At 38.8% G+C, this 18,787-nt stretch overlaps 1 protein-coding gene across 3 annotated transcripts in view; it reads right to left on the bottom strand.

The window, feature by feature from the left end:
* LOC150078490 (uncharacterized) overlaps window positions 1–18,787 on the bottom strand; it is a 160,323-nt gene that overhangs the window by 14,825 nt on the left and 126,711 nt on the right. For all 3 annotated transcript variants that reach the window (XM_090385525.1, XM_090385527.1, XM_090385526.1), the window contains exon 8: window positions 9,128–9,264. In XM_090385525.1, the coding sequence (XP_090241651.1) occupies window positions 9,128–9,264 (137 nt within the window). The remainder of the gene's footprint in view (window positions 1–9,127; window positions 9,265–18,787) is intronic.

Here is an 18,787-nt window from a genome sequence, read left to right as displayed (position 1 = left end):
CAAACTGTACCCTCAATTGTGTAAAATGAACTTAAAAACATGTATTTAGTGACTCCCCCCCCACCATAGACTCTACATGGTTTCTTCAAATTGTAAACTATTTAAGTTATGCAAATATAAGTATCGCTAACGCCTCCAGCTCCCTGAAATACCCCCACAGAAATCTGCTCCGTTCTGGGAACATCTCTTAATTTGACTGTTTCCCCCCCCCACATCTGTATCAGTGGGGGATAGCCCAAATCTGCTGCCAGCTGTAACTCAGCTACTATTATAGCTACGGACTTGTGGCAACTTCCATTCATCATCAACTTGGCAGTCCTTTCTAGCTTCTGACCCAGTACCCGCTAATCCGAAGTTTTCCGATTATCCGTAAAACCCGAGAACTATAGAAGGAAAAATGGAAAAAACACCTGCAGATGCCCAAATGGGACTGGGAATCGACCCAGCCAGCGTGGACTTGCAGGAAAGCCCAGACAAGGTGAGGAACACCCCAGCACCAAAACGCAAGAACAAGAGGGAGACGCGTAGCCAGACAGAGCAAAAAGAGCAACAAGACCCTGCAATACCACAGATAGACCTGGCAGGTGATAGTAAAAAACAGGACAAACATGTCCTGGACCCTAACATCCCTGAGGGCCCTGTTCTCCAACAAATACTTGTGCTCCGAACGGCACTCGAAACACTCTTTAAAGAACAAACAAATAGAATAACAACAGTGCTTCGGGCCGACATAGTCACCATATGGAGCAAACTAGAGACCATACTTCTTGACACTCAATCAAAGTATGAAATCGCAAACGCCAAACTGGAAGTCTATCAGGAAGGAAGGGCGAAAGAAATGCCACAGCGCGCCCCGTCCTACTCCGACGTGCTGAGGATCAAAACACAAGAACCGCAAGTGTTAACCGCAGAAAACATACCCAAACGAAAGACTCTCCTGCCAACACCACATTTGGTCATCCTCCGACCAACCTCCACAGAGGAACATCCCACAAGCGAAGAGGTAAAAAACACTGTCATTACAAACCTCGCAGGCGATCTAAAAACGACTAAAATAAAGTCAGTCCGCAAAACGCGTAACATAGGTGTGATAATTGAGACACAGACAGCAGAGGATGCTAAAAAGATAATTACAAATCCAAAGATTCAAACCCTTGGCCTGGAAGCAGCGCCACCAAAAAGAAGAGGACCGAGTATTGTAATCTACGACACCGACAAGGATCTGACCCCAGAAATGTTGCAGGATGAACTCTATACAAGAAACCTCCAGCGAGATCACCCAGACATGGAACCCACAAGCCTAATAACACCAAAACATCAAACGAGATCCAGATCAGGCATGGTCACAAATTGGGTCGTGGAACTATCGCCAGCTGCGTGGAAAACCATCAGCCAGCAAAACAGAGTATTTATAAACTGGGGCAGCTACCGCTACAGGGAGCATGTGTGTGTACCCAAATGCTTTAGATGTGGCCGCTTTGGGCACACAACACATACCTGTGCCCAAACCCAGCCTACATGTGGCCATTGCGCTGAACGAGGCCAGGAATTTAAATCATGCCCAAAAAAGGACAAACCACCTATGTGTGCAAACTGCAAGTCACAAAATCTGCAGGCGGATCACTCTATCAGGGACAATAAGTGCCCTATATACCAAAAAGCAAGGAGTACATACCAATTGAGACTCGATTATGGGTACACATCTTAGACCATATAATAACAACAGGGTACTATTTGCATAATTAAACGCCCAGAGGTCCAAGGCAGTTGCCGCGCAGCTGACCAGGACAGCAAACGAGGAAAACCTGGATATCTTGCTCATCCAGGAACTATATACGCACAGTAAGAAGGTCAAGGGATATCCCCTGAAGTATAAAATCGTGCAAACTGATGATGATGAAACGCCATGGGCCGCCATTCTAATCAGAAATCCAGACTACACAGTCACCAAAATCACAAATTACTGTCTCTCGTGGGCTGTATGTGCCCACGTCATCACTGCACTGGGCGAATTTTATGCAGTATCGCTTTACTGTCGGCCAGGAGAAGATATCCTCCCAGCTATAACTTACCTGCAAAATGTTCTGGAGGAATTCCCGAATGCTAAAATCGTAGTGGGCGCTGATGCAAACTGCCGTTCGCCGGCGTGGTTTAGTGAAACCCCGGAGCGACGTGGCGCGGTGAATGGACAACACCTGGAGGAGTATCTGGCAAACAGTTGCTATATGATCCTTAACAAACCAAACAACCTACCAACATTTTCAAACACGATGTGGGAGGCCACGATTGATGTTACTTTGGCTACCAGATCTATAGCGGACCACATTGCATTCTGGACTGTCAGAGAAGACTAGACCTCATCTGATCACCGAACAATTACCTTTCAACTAAACCGGAAACTAAATAGACAAATGGTACATAGACAAATGCAACACAGATATGCTGTTGAGAAGGCAGACTGGCCTCTCTTCCAGGAGTCATTACGTACAGCTGCTCAAGCACTTGACACAGAAGGACTAGACCCAGATAGACACCAAGCTAAAATTGTCAAGCTTATCACAGATGCAGCAAACAATTCCATAAAGCGGAAAAAACCTACTCCGGGAGCTGTTCCCTGGTGGTCCCCAGAATTACAACAACTCAGACGTGTGGTAAACACCTGCCGAAAAAATTTTCAACGTGCCAGGCGTAGCTGGCCTGCAGTAGAGGTGGAAGCACTACGACAACAGTACCGAACGGCCAGGAATCAATATACAGCAAAGATCCGTGAACGAAAACAACGCTCCTGGGAGCACCTAGTATCCACAGTTGGAAACGACAATCCCTGGGGAGTGGTCTACAGAGTGACCACAAATAAACTCCCCAGAGGCGAAGTCATCCCCACAACCAAGAAGCCACAAGGGGAGTTCACCAAAACGTGGCAGGAATCCATCAATAATATCCTAGATGCCATGTTCCAGAAACACCTGGATCCAACCACCCCAGAACAAACATCGCTCTGCCTAAGAAATAGTACCTACACAACAATCGAAGAGGAGGAGCCCTTTACTAGGATCGAACTGGACATTGCAGCCACCAAACTAAGAAACAGGAATTCACCAGGTGCAGACTTATTAGAGCCAGAAATCGTAAAAAAGGCAGTTGAGACTATCCCAGAAAAAATACTAAATTTATTTAACCAGTGCCTAAAAGAAGGCTATTTCCCACACACCTGGAAAACGGCAACGCTTCGGCTCATCCTCAAAAATCCAACAAAGCAGCAGGATCTCCCAGGGTCCTACAGACCCATAGCCTTACTGTCTGTACTGAGCAAACTGATGGAACACCTTCTACGAAATCGGATAGAAACTCACTACTCAAACGCAGGCCTTCAATCCCGAAATCAGTTCGGGTTCAGAAAAGGACACTCCACCGTAGATGCATTGGAAAATATTGTTAACACCACAACCAACCGAAAGTACTTCCTCGTCATCGCAATAGATTTTGCTGGGGCGTTTGACACTCTCTGGTGGCCAAGTGTCCTCGGCAGGCTCCGGGAGGCTAACCTGCCAGCAAATCTATACAAATGCATCAGTACATACCTCTCAGACAGATCAGTCACAGTCACTACTCCGTATTGCTCCGTATCACGGTTGATACACAGAGGATGCCCACAGGGTTCCGTTCTGGGCCTTCTTCTTTGGAATGTCGTCCTAGACGGCTTCCTAAATCTCAACCTTGGAAACGTCACATCCCAGGCTTATGCAGACGATCTTATTCTGATGCTTGCTGAGGACTCCAGAGCACAATTAGAGAACTCCGCAAATAGAGCAGTCACTATCCTGCAAGACTGGGCTGACAACAAACTCACAATTTCTCCAACCAAGACATGTTCAGTCCTACTCAGGGGGAACCTAGATATTAGGAGGCCTCCCCAAATCAAAGTCCAGGGGAAAACCGTCAAACTCGCAACGGAATTAAAATATTTGGGAGTCATGCTTGATAGGAATCTATCCTTCACACCACATCTGACATACATCAGGAATAAAATCAGAAACTATTCTGCACTCTTTGCAAGAGTCACCCGTAAGGACTGGGGCTTGAGGAAAAGGACCCTCGCCCTCTTCTATACGACAGTATTCCTGCCAGCCATTTCATATGCCTCCGGAGTCTGGTACCACAAAGCGACCACCGCGGTCAACAGGAGAAAACTCGAGACGATACAAAGATATACCTTGCTAACGATCTCCAGAGCCTGCAGGACGGTGAGTACTCACGCGCTGCAGGTCCTTATGGGTGCCCTCCCCCTGGACCTGGAGATCGTTCGTCGCGGAATCCTACACCACCTCAGCAAAGGAAAAACGTCCACCTGCCTGAACTACACGATTGACTTAGCCAATGACCCTAAAATGGAAAAGAAGTGACTCACACTGCATCTCCAACAGACCTGGCAAACCCGCTGGGAAAATTCAATCAAAGGTGAAATCACTCGGAAATTCGTGCCGACAATTCAGACGGTATATCCAAAATATCCCCACTGGCTGTCTCCAGGACTCCTCCCGGACACGGTGCATTCAGACACAAGTTATCAGGCTTCCGACTCAGTGACACTCCTCTCTGCCACTGTGGCCAAACAGAAACATGGGAACACCTCATGTATCACTGTCACCTGTATCAAGATCTACGCTGCCGGCTCATCACTGAAATTCGATTCACACTGCAAAACCAGGAACACCTCATCCTAGAAGAAGAAGACAGCTACAAAGCGCTAACAAAATTCGCTCAGGGCCTCTTCAGCAGAAGACGGACCTTCCCCCAGCCGCAACCACTGCAATGAAGAGAATGCAAGTACCCATCAAAGCTGCCCGTAATCTGAAAAACAATTCGACACCACTAAGGACCACCAGAACAAATCAAACCCCCAGGGATCCGACTTCATAACAGAAGAAACAAAATGAAATCGCAAATGCACATCCAAGCTGACTGGACTAAATAACCTCGGATGGGATCTTAACCAATGAATGGCTACAAAATAAACTGGACTTTGTAAACCTCGGATGGGACAATGTCCCAAAAATGACATTCCACCGACTGAAGAAACTGCAGAGCCTCTCTGCACACTAGCCTTATTGGCGATCTGACCTGGCACCCTTGCCTGGTCCACTTTTCTTCCCTTTCCCTGGCCGGGGGGGAGGTGATGGTCCCTCTATCTCCTTCCCTCCTTGCCACCCACACTTTCCCTTCTGGTGGGGCATGGGCATGCCCCACCAAATCTTGGAGTCACCCTCCCTATCGACTCCATTCTTCTGTCTGTCGCCCCCCCCAGCCTTCAGTCTCCCTCCCACTCTACCTGCACGCAAGCGAAAGCCCCACACATCCAAACTTAATTACAGCCAAATTTGATTCGCCCACAATTTTCGGCCTCACAATTCTAGCACAACCACCACGCGATAACCTCTCAATTTTTTTTATTTTATTTTATTTTTTATTTTTTATTTTTTTTTTAGGTCCTAGCCACTGAAATCTCAGGAAACTAGGTGGCAGGACCTGCCAGAGTACTTATTTAAAATATTGGTGTACCTGGTCTGCCTCCACGGGGCAAAGTGTGGGCAACGTCTGGCCTCAGCAGAGGCCTGGCGGCTAAATGGCCAGAAGAACAACGGTACACAACACTACTCATCTACAATATCCATACACTTTTAAATCTCTGGCCTTTACAGCGTACTGTATCACACGACAATGTAAACTACGCGGAGATGGGGGAAACCCCTGGTGCCGTTTGACCCCAAACACACTATCCCCTCCTATCCTGCCTGTTCTTTATGACATGGTATATCAGAAAACTGTTTTTTTTTTGACATCTGTATCTGGTTGGCAATAAACAAGGTGAGAGACAAGGCTGGATATAATTTCCTAATATTATATCCAGGTCTAGTTAGGTTAGATCTGTGAAGTGCCAGAGCAACTAAGGCTGTGAGATGTCTGTATATTGTGTCTATAACTGCTAGCATTCCTGGGTCGGTTTGTTGGACGAAAAACTCGGAAGAAATTTAATTTCCAAAGCATGAATTTTTGCAGATTGTTGTTCCCAAAGAGTACAAGATATCCTGGCTCCAACGCAATGCTATTGATGTATGGCATTTGGTCATGTTGCTAAACACTGCAAGAGTGACAGTCATACGACAGTGTACAAATAGAGAACAGATCCCCAAATGTGTAAATTGCTGGAGACATAAGCTCCCCTCGGACCATGCATCTTGTTGATAAGACTGTCAAGAGTATAAAAAGGGTGCTAGACATAAAGAAACATTAGACAGACTATGGTTAAGTGGTGTAGTTGTAGTCTGGGCTTGAGGACAGTCTATAGTTTCTTCTGGTTTGATGGAATTATTTGACAGAACACTGATTGTAGTTCTTGCTGATGACCACGGAGGTGGTTGCTCCTGGGGTGCACAAATTTAATATCTAGATTGTATGGGGGATCCCCCTGTGTGTGGACCATGATGGACTGGTTAATAATTAGATAACCGTGGTGGAGCAAGATCGTTTGGTGTGTGTGAGAAGATCCTTAGATAAAAGGATAAAACATATAAATGCAAATGTTGATGGAATGTAAAATGTAATGGATTTAATGAAATTTGTATACTCTCCCTCTAACCAGTAAATTACTGCTATCATTTTTAGGATTACCAAATAAAGTATGTTAAGCTAAAAACTCCTACTACAACCCAGCCAAGAAGGATTTCCATGATATCACTATGTGAGCAGTAGTAGCAGATAGCATTTGTGGAGTATTACTTCTTAATGGGGAAGATAAGAGCACAGGTGAGAGGAACAGGTTACTCAAAAATTTATAAAAATATTTCTGTGAGGGGTGGCAGACCATGGCACTGGAACTGGTGCTAAAGTCTTTCTAGGGCACAAAAGAATATACAGGTTGTCTCAAAAATACACGGCATAACTTTAGGAATGAGTTCCTCATATATAGACAATAAAAATATTTTATATCAACATAGTTCCGGAAATGCTTGGTTTCCGAGTTTTGAAGGTCTGTCTATGACACTTAACTGTTCACATCACCTTATAGTAAATGTTCAAAATGTCCACCTTCTGCCTGAATACAGGCCTCACATCGACGTCTCATGGACTCACGAAGACGATGCCAAATTCCTGGCATGTTTCGTATTGTCTCACAATCTGCCACAATTCGATTTCGGAGAGTTTCCACATCAGCTACCAGAGTCGAATACACCAATGACTTTAAATGGCCCCACAAGAAGAAATCTAGTAGGTTTAAATCAGATGAGTGTGGAGGCCAGGCAGTTGGTCCATCCCTCTACTTCAGGAGTCGTAGATCTTGGTCATCCTCTGTTGGCAGCACGAGGTGTAAAGGTCCCATATTCACAAAGGCGGCGATGGATACCTTCAAACGTTTTCTTGTCTGGACATCTTCGTTCTGGGAACCTTTCGTGGTACAAACAACGAGCCTCCAGAGCACTGACGTCTGCCAAACCGTACATAAAGTGCACATCCGCTTGCTCCTGATTTGAGTACATGGTCGGAATGGAAAACCAAGAGATTTTGTCAGTACCTTGTGAAGGAAATCACCTGCGGGAGGTAAGACATTCCGGTTAATAACTCGGGAACCCAGCATTTCCGGAACTATGTTGATATAAAATATTTTTATTGTCTATACGTGAGGAACTCATTCCTGAAGTTATGCCATGTATTTTTGAGACACCCTGTATACTGAAAATTTGGTGTCTACCTTATTTACTGAAAAATTCTCTAAAAGGGCATATTAATAATAAAGATATACGCTTTTCATTAAGGAAACACACTTTGCTACTTTGAAACTATAATTTAGGAGACGTTTTTTTAAAATTTTATGAGTAATTTAATAATTTAGTACATACTTTCATTTATATATATATATATATATATATATATACTATCATTGATTTGTATTAGTGGTGATATTTCACGTCTTTCGGAACTGGTACCTCTGGGGGGTACCGCTAAATTATTATATAATTGGCATTATTCTAAAATTTGTATAGTTTTATTAATCGGATTTAAAACTCGAAATTACATAAGGGTTATCGGGCTACTATTATGTCTATTTATTTTTTCGTTCGTTTGTTTGAGTTATTTTTATGTTAATTTTCGCTCTATAGTTTTTGCCATACTACTGGCTTATGTTTTATTTAATTTAAAATATTGGATATATATATATATATATATATATATATATATATATAGAGAGAGAGAGAGAGAGAGAATATACATTTGATAAAGCACATAAATAATCAATTCAAATGGACTGCTCTTAGCAAAGTCTGTTGTTTACAGTTTTCCCACCATAGCATATATAGTAAGTGCTGGTTATAGTGATCACTGGTTATTAGAATCAATCGCTTTAGAGAATCAAATTCCAAAGAACCAATTCAGATCAATAAAATACTCTACACTTTAATCATTTATTAGAATCAGATCTTCGGTTATAAAAATCAGTTTTGAACGCCTCTGTGATATTTTTCTAAAGCACATTTCTGAAGGTCACAACCATAAAACAATAAAAATGATTTGCAGTTTTTGGTTTATTGGGCCTTTTTGTTTGTACAATCTGTTATAAACAGGTAGTTACTACAGCTTTAACAGAAGAAGAAACTGCCTAGTCTGTTACTGATAATTTCTCAAAGGAGGAGGGAAATGAAGATAAACTCGAACGAATTCCAGCTACAAAACAGCAAACTTGTGAAACTATAACCATCCTAAGGAGTGTGTCGGAAGAAACTAGTGCAAGTGGTTGTGAATATAGACTGTTATATAATATTGAAAAATCTATAAATAGACTTAGTGATAATTTAAAATAATCTAAAATAAGTAATTTTAAAATTATAATCATATTACATATTAATTAAATGTTTAATTAATATGTATATTAATTAAGCTACATAAGTGAGTATAAATTAACTTTTGGTAATAAAGTGCAAATTTGTGCTTTATATTTTTATTTTTATAGTCTGTGTGGATAATATTTGCCAATTTTTGCTTATTAGAATCAAAATTCAATTTGCAAACATGATCACTATAACCAGAGCTTACTGTAGTTCTTATATTTACAGTAGCAAAAAATGCACCTTACCTCCATTATTGCGGATAAAGAAAGTGTTTCATACCAATTCGGAAAGAGGAGTAGAAGAATTACAAGGTCTTCACTGCAAACCTGCTTTTGTAATGCAAAAGTGCTAAAATATTCAATATGCACCATTCTTGCTGTTTCTGGAAAAAAAAAAAAAAAAAAAAATCACCTTTTAAAGCCAGTCAATTATAAAACTTCTAAAGAGAAAAATAATACAAATCACATGCCATGCAATTCCTGAAACTCAGATAAAGCATAATTCCTTTAAAGATTGGGAAGAGCATTAGGTGTTTCTACTGAATGACAATTTATGCTACAGACTTTTTTTTTTTTATGATAAACAGATAAATTTCCTTTTATATCCAATACAGTCATCCACAGCCAAAAAATTTGTCTATCTTAAGGCAGCAAATTTACAATTTGCTTAAGTGCATTTTTTTGTAGTGGCATACAGAGACTACTTATAGCATACATACCAGTGGTCATGCTTCCCCAGGAACTTGAGGTCATTATTCCAATTGCTAATAACAATGACCCCACAGCAGTAAATAAACTTTCTAGGGTTTAGAGCTGATGATGCAATTGCTTTAGACCAGTGGTGCTCAAACTTATTTCACTTGCAACCCCTCAACGTAAACAGATTTTTAGAGAAGAAAAATGGTATTTTATAAATTATGTAGTAGAAAATTTTATTTAAGCACTGAGAAAGGAATAAAAATATTGTTTCCTTTTTAATTGAATAGGGAAAAAACAACAAATCAAATTCTTATTCTTCAGTTAAGATTACAAAACATAAAAAATGAACAATTACAAAACAAAAAAATTAATGAGAAGGATGAGCCTGAATAACTGGAGCAATATTTGAAAGCAATATTTGAAATATTTGGAGCAATATTTGAAATTGCTAATCTCGTGTCATCTTGTGGATCAAGCCTGGAATGCTGTTTTGTTTTTACAGCTGTTAATTTTGAGAAACCAACCTCGCATAAATATGTAGACCCAAAGGGTAGCAATGTTTGTATTGCCATTTTAGATAATTCTGGATACTTGTCTCGAAGAGAAAGCCAAAATTTTTCACAAGTTGTAGTCTTGAAACGAGCACGTAATGCTCCATCAGACGACAGGTAGACAAGATCTTCCTTCTGCTGAATGGTAATTTCGGGGCATAAAGAAATTTCAAAAGCAAAGGATCATAAATCCAATACAGCTTTTTTTCTGGATATATATTAAATCGTTTGGAAAAATTCTAATTAGCATTGTTAGGTGGATGGCAATGATATCCCTAAATTGTAAAATGTCATATTATTGCTATTAACAAAATCAGAAAAACATGGGAACATTTCAGTATTATTATGCAATTCAGTTTTCCAAAGATTAAGCTTCTTTTTGACAGCTTCTATTTTATCACTGAGTATTAATATATTTGTTCCCTGTCCTTGAAGACTTAAATTTAACTCATTACGTTTTTCAAATACACCAACAAGGTAACTAAGTTTTCCAAGCCATTTTTTTATATGTAAACAATTGAGCAAGGTTCTGATTTTTATCTAATAAAAACCAATAAAACTTCATGCTTGAAGTCAAAAAGACGTCACACTGCTTTACCACTGGACAACCACCTCACTTTCATACATAAAAAGTGTTTCATAAGTGAATCCTATTTCAATACAAAGTACAGCGAAGTCTGCTATTTAAGCTTCTACTTTTGTACAAGTTAGTGCATTTGCATCATTTCTGTACATAGCCAACTACATAAGTAGTTATAAATTGGCATATCATTAAGTACAACCAGGCCTCGCATAATGCGAGTTCGATTAACGTGTTTTTCAGTTACCGCTATTTGAAAATATTATACCACTTTTCACTTTACACGATGCAAATTTTCAGTTAACGCAATCTTTTTTTTTTTTTAATAGCCAACTACAAAAGTAGTTATAAATGGCATCATTAAGTATATCTCATTCAGTGAATACCTTCACGAGTTACCATGATATTGCAATACCTTGAATAAGTAACGCTTCACCATAGGAGAAGATTAGTTTTCTACTTTTAATAAAGTTGATCACACTTACTGCATCTTTCAAAACTTCACGAAAATCAGTCTGCATTTCCTTTGCTACCAATGCTTCCCTATGTATAATGTAATGGTTAAAAACTATATGGGGAACAATTTCCTTTACTCTGCCCTTTAAACATTTATTTCCTCGCTAATGCAGCCAAACCATTAGTAAAATCGCAACACAGTTCTTCCATGTTAGATTATTTGTTTGAAAGAAAATATTTATAACATCAAAAATCTTCTCACCCATTGTTCTTCCTTCCAAAGCTTTGAAAAATAGAAAATCTTCCAAAATATCTCTCTCATAGCAGTATCTGATATATATAATAAGTTGAGCAAGGTTTGAAATATGTGAATTCATCTAACTGTATTGCAAAAATTGGACTTTCTCTCAATTGATTAAATAAATTGAATTTTATATTGTCCCAATAACTGTAATATGCTGTGAGACTGTCAAGAAATGGTTTTTAAATCGTCGCTGTACTTTTCTCTACAAGGAACTGCCGTATGTTTCTCTATGAAAGATTTCATACCTTGTATGGCATCGGTGTGTCTTGAAAAAAAAAGGATTCAGTTTTTTCCATTAGCTCTGGATTTCTTGTATGAAAGGGTGTTTTTAATTTAATAGGTTTCATGCTTTCGTTAGCCAGTTCTTTGTAACACATTATGCACACAAGACATTGCTCATCATCGACAATACTGTAAGTGAAGCCGTACGTTATAAATGTCTTTTGAGATTTTCTGTTCTTTTTCATTCCTTTTGATTTGGAATACGATGGCTCTCTACCAGAAATTAGTGAAGAGCCATCATATTGGCTGCATTACACTTGAAATAATATTAGTGTCCAAGGTAAAATATATATATTTTTTCCTTCTTAAAAACAACGATAATAACAATGAAATGTGCAATATAAAAGGTAGCAGAAGAATGAAAAACATCAAGTTGACATGAAAGCACTGAATTATGAACCAGAATAAATCGTGCATGCAACAGATTTGTTATATAATATATTTACTGCCACCACATATTCACACCTCTGGCCTTTAGGCAATTTGAGAATTTGTGTGTAGGAAGCACAGATTAAAAAGATAAAGGGATTACCATTCAGCAATTGAGTCGTACTACTCAGCAATTCAGTAGTACTGAGAAATTCATACAGAGAAATCATACTAGTCTGCTGCTTTCTGTGTGTCCATAGCCAGGGAGCAAATTAAGGCGGACAATAAGTAAGACTGCTACCTGCTTCACACGTGTAACCACCTTAAGAAAATAAAGAGTGGCAGTGGGGTTCATTTGCATCTCAGACTTTATTTGAGTAGTAAGGTTTCTACACAAAAAATTAATTTTATTTAAAAATTGCAGTGACCCCCTTTAATTTATCCCGCAATCCCCCCAAAGGGGTCGCGCTCCACAGTTTGTACACCACTGCTTTAGACTACAGTCATTATAGCATTCTTAAATTAAAAAAACAACCCAAGATTAGTGTTTTGAGAATCATTATTACCCCAAATTAGATAGTTTGCTTCAGGACCAAAATTATAAATCTGCACCTGGACCTTGATAAGACGAACAGTAAAGGGTTTTTTGGCAATTAATTTTTTTTTCTTTTGTGTGCAGCATACGGATTCAGTCTTGCAATATGCATATTAGTGGTCATATATGTTACTCTAGGGCCAAGCCATCCCAGTTATTCAAGGTTACAAAGGTAACCCTGAATAACCAGGCTGAGGTCCTATGATTGCATACCTGTATATACTTTATCAGTTGTGTGCTTTTCTGAAAGGTGCTCACTAGACAGAATTACCTATTATTTCAGTGGTGTCCAACCTTTTCCCGTATGGGGACCATATTCAAAGTTAGATTTGTTTCACGGGCTGCACTGAGTGATTCGAGAAAAATTAGTGTGTTACATTTTCCATATCTTGTTACATGTAAAAGAAAGTCTATATTTTCATATTACCGTTTTTTTCTTTTCAGGCTACATAACATGTATATATTATATAAAAACTGCAAATTATTTTTTAGATTTTATGTTAAAATTATAAAAATATGACTTACTTTTTTTTAAAATACTTAACTCTTTTGTTTTTATTTTAAAAAAACAAACAAACTTTACTTTTGCTTTTAAATGAAGACTTTAGAAATTTTACAACCTGAAAAGGATAACTGCTTTTCAATATTAAGGTGAATCAATAAATTGAAAATCGAAATATTTTATTATGTACAATACACTTACTGAATACATTTACTGAAATACTAAAATACATTTACTGAACAAAACTTAACATTTAATGAGATGATTAAGGTTGAATATTTTTAGATAATTGTTCAAAATTTGGTTGAAAATTTTTGATGCTAATTCTTAATACAGAAAGAAGATGCATGTCTGTTATTGTTTCTTTTTAAATATTTATTTGATTTCATGCGTGAAAAAACTTGCTCGCAAACATACGTTGATCCGAACAAAGTAGCCATTTTCGTGGCATTTTATTTTATTAGGGGAAAATCTTCAGATGGGAGAGCCTTGTAGAATTAAAGTACTGTAGTTTATTTAGCAGTCAATATACAGTCGTATAAGAGGGTAGTCAGGTTCCTATAAAAGCTCATGATCATAAGAAAGTAATCACAGAAAGGGATTACGTTCCAAACGCTAACAAAAATACAACAATGTTAACAAAAATACACCGTTCTAGATTTTGTGTATTTTCTGCTCTCTTTAAAAAATCATTAATCTGGGTTGTTTTTGCTTTTGCTTGATAGATCTTTGTAAATTTCATTGAACGGAACTAAGTATTTTTGAAGCTCCCTTTTGAACCTTGTGCTTCTTTCAGTCGAAGAATCTGCATTCAAAAAATAAGATTCTAATTGCTCGGCTTTCTGCCTTCCTGTATACTTTTTAGTGTAAAATTTGGGACTTCAGAATTTTCATCTGCGCTATAATCCTCTGAATTTATTTGATTTGCCTCCAATATAATTTTCACCAAATTCGCTTCGCCAGCCTCTTTTTCTACCAGTAATTTTTGAACGTCTTTTCACTAATCATACCTTTTTTTTTTTTTTTTTTTTTAGGAGCATTGGCGACTAAGGCTATGTTGCTCTGTGTATATTGTATATAAATTGTGTGTGTTCCAGGGTCGATTTTCTATTTTGCTAGACAAAAAACCCCGAGTTTCCAGGAGAAGAAACAATGCTAACTTCACCTCAGACCGAGTAACTCAGCCACATTGTGAAAAAGCCCCATAAAAATTCCTCTGTCATCGACAGGATTTGAACTTAGGTCGTTTCCACCCGGTGTGGAGGATGGCGATTCTACCAAATATGCTACCTAAGAGGGCTTCAGTAGTCAAATCATCAAAATCTTCCCTTCCTACCGACTTAGCAATTTCTACTATTGCACTGATTCCATTTTATACCGTTTCAATCATATTTCCCAAATGAATCTGAATCTGGCCATACATTTTTCCAACACGAATTTAATGTTGACGGTTTTACTTGTTTGAGCAATAAAGCTGTGATTCCGATACTGTACACAATTGAAAAATGTTTCCATGCCGTCATCATCATCAGTCAATTAGGAATAAATTTTTTTCCAAAATCTATTTAACGATTTTCTGATGTAATGAGTTTCAAAGGTAGATATGATGCCTTGATATAATAGCTAAATTAAAGAAGTTGTACTAGGTGGTAGGAACATTACTTCAACGGCTGGATGACTTAAATCTTTTGGATGGCCTGGCATGTTATCCAATAGTAATAAAATGTCATATACCTGAAATACAAATATATGATATCAAAATTGTTTTTTGCGTCCAGTTCCTTTCTGATTACGTTGTGGTGTCCAATCGGATTTGTCGGACAGGGCTTCCCTTTGACGAGCCCACGCTCTGTCTGGATTATTGCTGCAGTGTTGTCTGGATGATCCTGCAATGCTTCCTTAACTAGTAACTCCATTACTTTCCTGGGAACAGAAGTTAAACTAAATCATTCATGTCATTCTTTGATCCCCTTTATGAATTGGGGATACATTTGCACATCTCCAGTCTGTTGGAATCTCCTCCAAGGATGCTCTCATAATTATGGCTAAGGGTTTGCTTACTTCCTTTTCTGGGGTACTACACTCAGGAAGGTGGAGGAACAGGCGAAGATTTTATGGCTCCAGCTAATAGAGAAGTTTTTGCATTTTTATTGATTTAAATTGATATATTAATTTATTTTTTAGAGTTGCTTTATATTCCTAGTAACAATACTTTATTTTAATTTGAATTTAGATAGAGATTTTGTAGGTTATTACTTAGTATCGGTAAGGGTATCAAATCCACGTGTTGGACAAGTTTTGCAGCTCCCGCGAATGTCAAGTTTTTAATTATATTTAGCTGCTTTATTGACTTAATTTTTAGATTAAATTATTTTCTATAAGTAGCTTATAGACCTAGTCAAGCTCTATGGTTTATTTTGAATTTAGATAGTGTGATTTGGAAAGTAAATAATACCTTGTGTCCACAGATCAACTGTTCGTAACTTGCCGTCATTGTTATACGATACAACATTTGCACCGAACTAGATAGCGTAAGGTTTAACGGAAAACTAGATAGCGAGTATAGTAGATCAACTAATCAGTAAAATTTATTAATCTTATTAAAAATTTCATTGTCAATTGAATTGCACTTTTTTAACTAAATAAATATAGTGACCTAATTTTTACAAATGTAACATCATAAATTAATACATATAAGTTGACAGGGGGAAAGTCATATAACGCAACTCGGAGATAATATTCGATACCGAAATACATATATATAGTGTTATAACTGCATTGGGATATAAGTTTAGGGTTATATTTTGTACTGGAATTTTTTGGAACTTGAATAGAAATCATGACTCAGACCAGAGTAGCAAAGCAAAAGGCTCAAACTAATGGGAGTGCTGTGGCTCAGGGGAGAACTGAGGATGGTAGTTGTTGTCTGAATCATAGCCTTTTGAAATGCACTGCTTGTTTGATGTTTTTGAAGCAATCAGGAATGGGACATGATATTGCCAATGGGAATGTCTTTGTGTCAGCGCGATGTAAGGAGTGTGAGGAAATCAGGCGACAACTATATGAGAGCTTGAAGGACAGGGTGGATGCCCTTGAAGGATTTAAATTGAGGGGCCCATCAAGCTTTCAGCTTCCCACATCAATGCCAGAGCTTGCACTTGAACACTGTGTAAAATTGTTTTTGAAAGAACAAACTTTTGCAAAAATAAGAAACTTTATGGTGTACTATTATAGACCAGCGGCAACCCCCAATGCAGAATGCGCTGGTCCCAAAGGAACTAGTTGTTGTCGGTGACTCTATTGTCAGGGAAATGGGGAACATACTGTGCAAAAAGGATAGTTGGAACAGGACCAGGGTATGTCTGCCAGGGGCAAAGGTTGATGACACTGTAGAGCAGATATCATCTTTTAAGGGCACAAAGGGTGATATTGTTGTACACGTTGGCACTAATGGTATTAAGAGTAGGAGACCAGCAGAATTACTTAATAAGTACAGGTCAATGTTGAAAAAAAGCCGTGAGTTAGAGTTGAATTTGAAAGTGGCTGCAATTCTGCCCAGACATGATAGGGAGTATATGATGAAAGCTTTGTCGATCAATTCGGCCCTGGAGAGATTGTGCAAAATTCAAGGGGTAGAATTTTTCTCAGACTGGTCTGTGCTTGTTAAGAGGAGAGACTGATTCTACAGGGATGGGATACACTTAAATAGAAAAGGGTGCAAGAATATTTGCTGATGCTATCGAGGCAAAGTTTTAATATAACCTCCTTTAATATAACTTTAATAAGTTATATTAAAGGAGGCGACAAAGTAACTACTGCATAATTATGAGAGCATCCCTGGACTCGGGGGAGGTCCCCACGGACTGGAGATGTGCAAATGTAGCCCCAATTCACAAAGGGGGATTGAAGGGTGACACGAGTAATTGCAGACCAGTTAGTTTAACTTCTGTTCCGGGTAAAATAATGGAGTCACTGGTTAAAGATGCATCGCATGATCATCAAGACCAGACTGCAACAATAATTCAGACATAGCATGGGTTTGTTAAGGGAAAGTCTTGTCTGACAAATTTGATAGAATATTATGATGTGGTTAGAAAGGAACTGGATGCAAAAAATAATTTTGATATCATATATTTGGATTTCAGGAAAGCTTTTGACACTGTTGTGCATGGAAGACTATTGTACAAATTGGAACAGAATGGTATTAAGAGTAAGTTACAATGGATAAAAGGATGGGTGAGTGGGAGAAGACAGATGGTTGTAATTAATGGGTGCTGCTCGTCGTGGACTAATTTTATTAGTGGAGTCCCACAGGGTTCGGTGTTGGGTCCTCTGTTGTTTTGTATATTTATCAATGATATTTATGAAGGTATATCAGGCTTAGTGTCGAAGTCTGCAGATGATACAAAGGTTGGAAGGGTTGTTAATGACAGTAATGGCAGTGTGCTACTGCAACAGGATCTAGATAATTTGGGCAGATGGGCTAAGAAGTGGCAACTGAAGTTTAACCTTGACAAATGCAAAGTACTGCATATAGGTAGAAGTAACCCCAGAGAAACGTACCAACTGTGTGATATTACACTTAAGATGGTAGAAAATGAAAAAGACCTGGGAGTAATTGTGCAGTCAGATATGATGTTTTCTGAGCAATGCAGACAGGCTGCCAGGGCAGGTTATGGGGTTTTGTCAATGATATATAGGAATTTTGCTAGCAGGGAAAAGGAGGTCATTGTCCCTCTGTATAAGGCAATGGTCAGGCCACGCCTTGAGTACTGTATACAGGTCTGGAGGCCTCATTTTAGGAAGGATGTAGATTTGCTTGAGCGTGTACAGAGAAGGGCAACAAGATTGGTCAGTGGAATGAAGGGACCCTCTTACCAAGAGAGGCTAAAGTTCTGCAAATTGCAGTGGCTGGAGACTAGGCACCTGCGCAGTGATCTGACTGAGGTGTATAAGGTCTTGAATGGGTTGAGCACGCTGAATTTGATGGGATCCTTCCATTTGTTCAGATTACGAACCTAAGGGGCATAAATTCAAATTAAGAAAAGACAGATGTAGAACAGATGTGCGGAAATTTGCCTTTAGCCAGTGAGTAGTTAATTGCTGGAACAAACTTCCATCTGTTGTTGTGGAAGTTGATAGGTTAAATAAATTTAAGGAGGAACTGGACAGGCATTTGGAGGGAATGGTGTGATTTTTTTTTTTTTTTTTGGCTGATGCTACATAAGCTCATACACTTGCTTTCTTGCATCACATGCCACCACTACTACTACTATGGTTTAAAGATAATACAGACCTGCCTCCTTGTGGTGGAATGGTAACTTATGGGGAGTATGTGTGAGTGCCCATCCCTACAGCAAGGCTAAATGGTCAATTGTTAAATCTTTTATTTTGTTTATATTGTGTTAACCCAAAGTTGGGGTTTCTGTGTTTTGAATTTAACAAACTAATTGAAGGTTATGTTGGTATATGCAGATGAGCTAAAGTTCCATATATGTGAAAGCCTAGGGGGACAACAGATGATAGTTCACCCAAATGTGAATGTAATGTCCCTCAACCTGTCCTTGT

Source organism: Mastigoproctus giganteus, chromosome 11, assembly GCF_048544385.1.
Source record: "Mastigoproctus giganteus isolate SK-2022 chromosome 11, ASM4854438v1, whole genome shotgun sequence".
In the NCBI taxonomy this organism is placed as follows: domain Eukaryota; kingdom Metazoa; phylum Arthropoda; class Arachnida; order Uropygi; family Thelyphonidae; genus Mastigoproctus; species Mastigoproctus giganteus.
The sequence above is the reverse complement of the archived record's forward strand: the minus strand, read 5'-3'. Positions and strand labels throughout refer to the sequence as shown.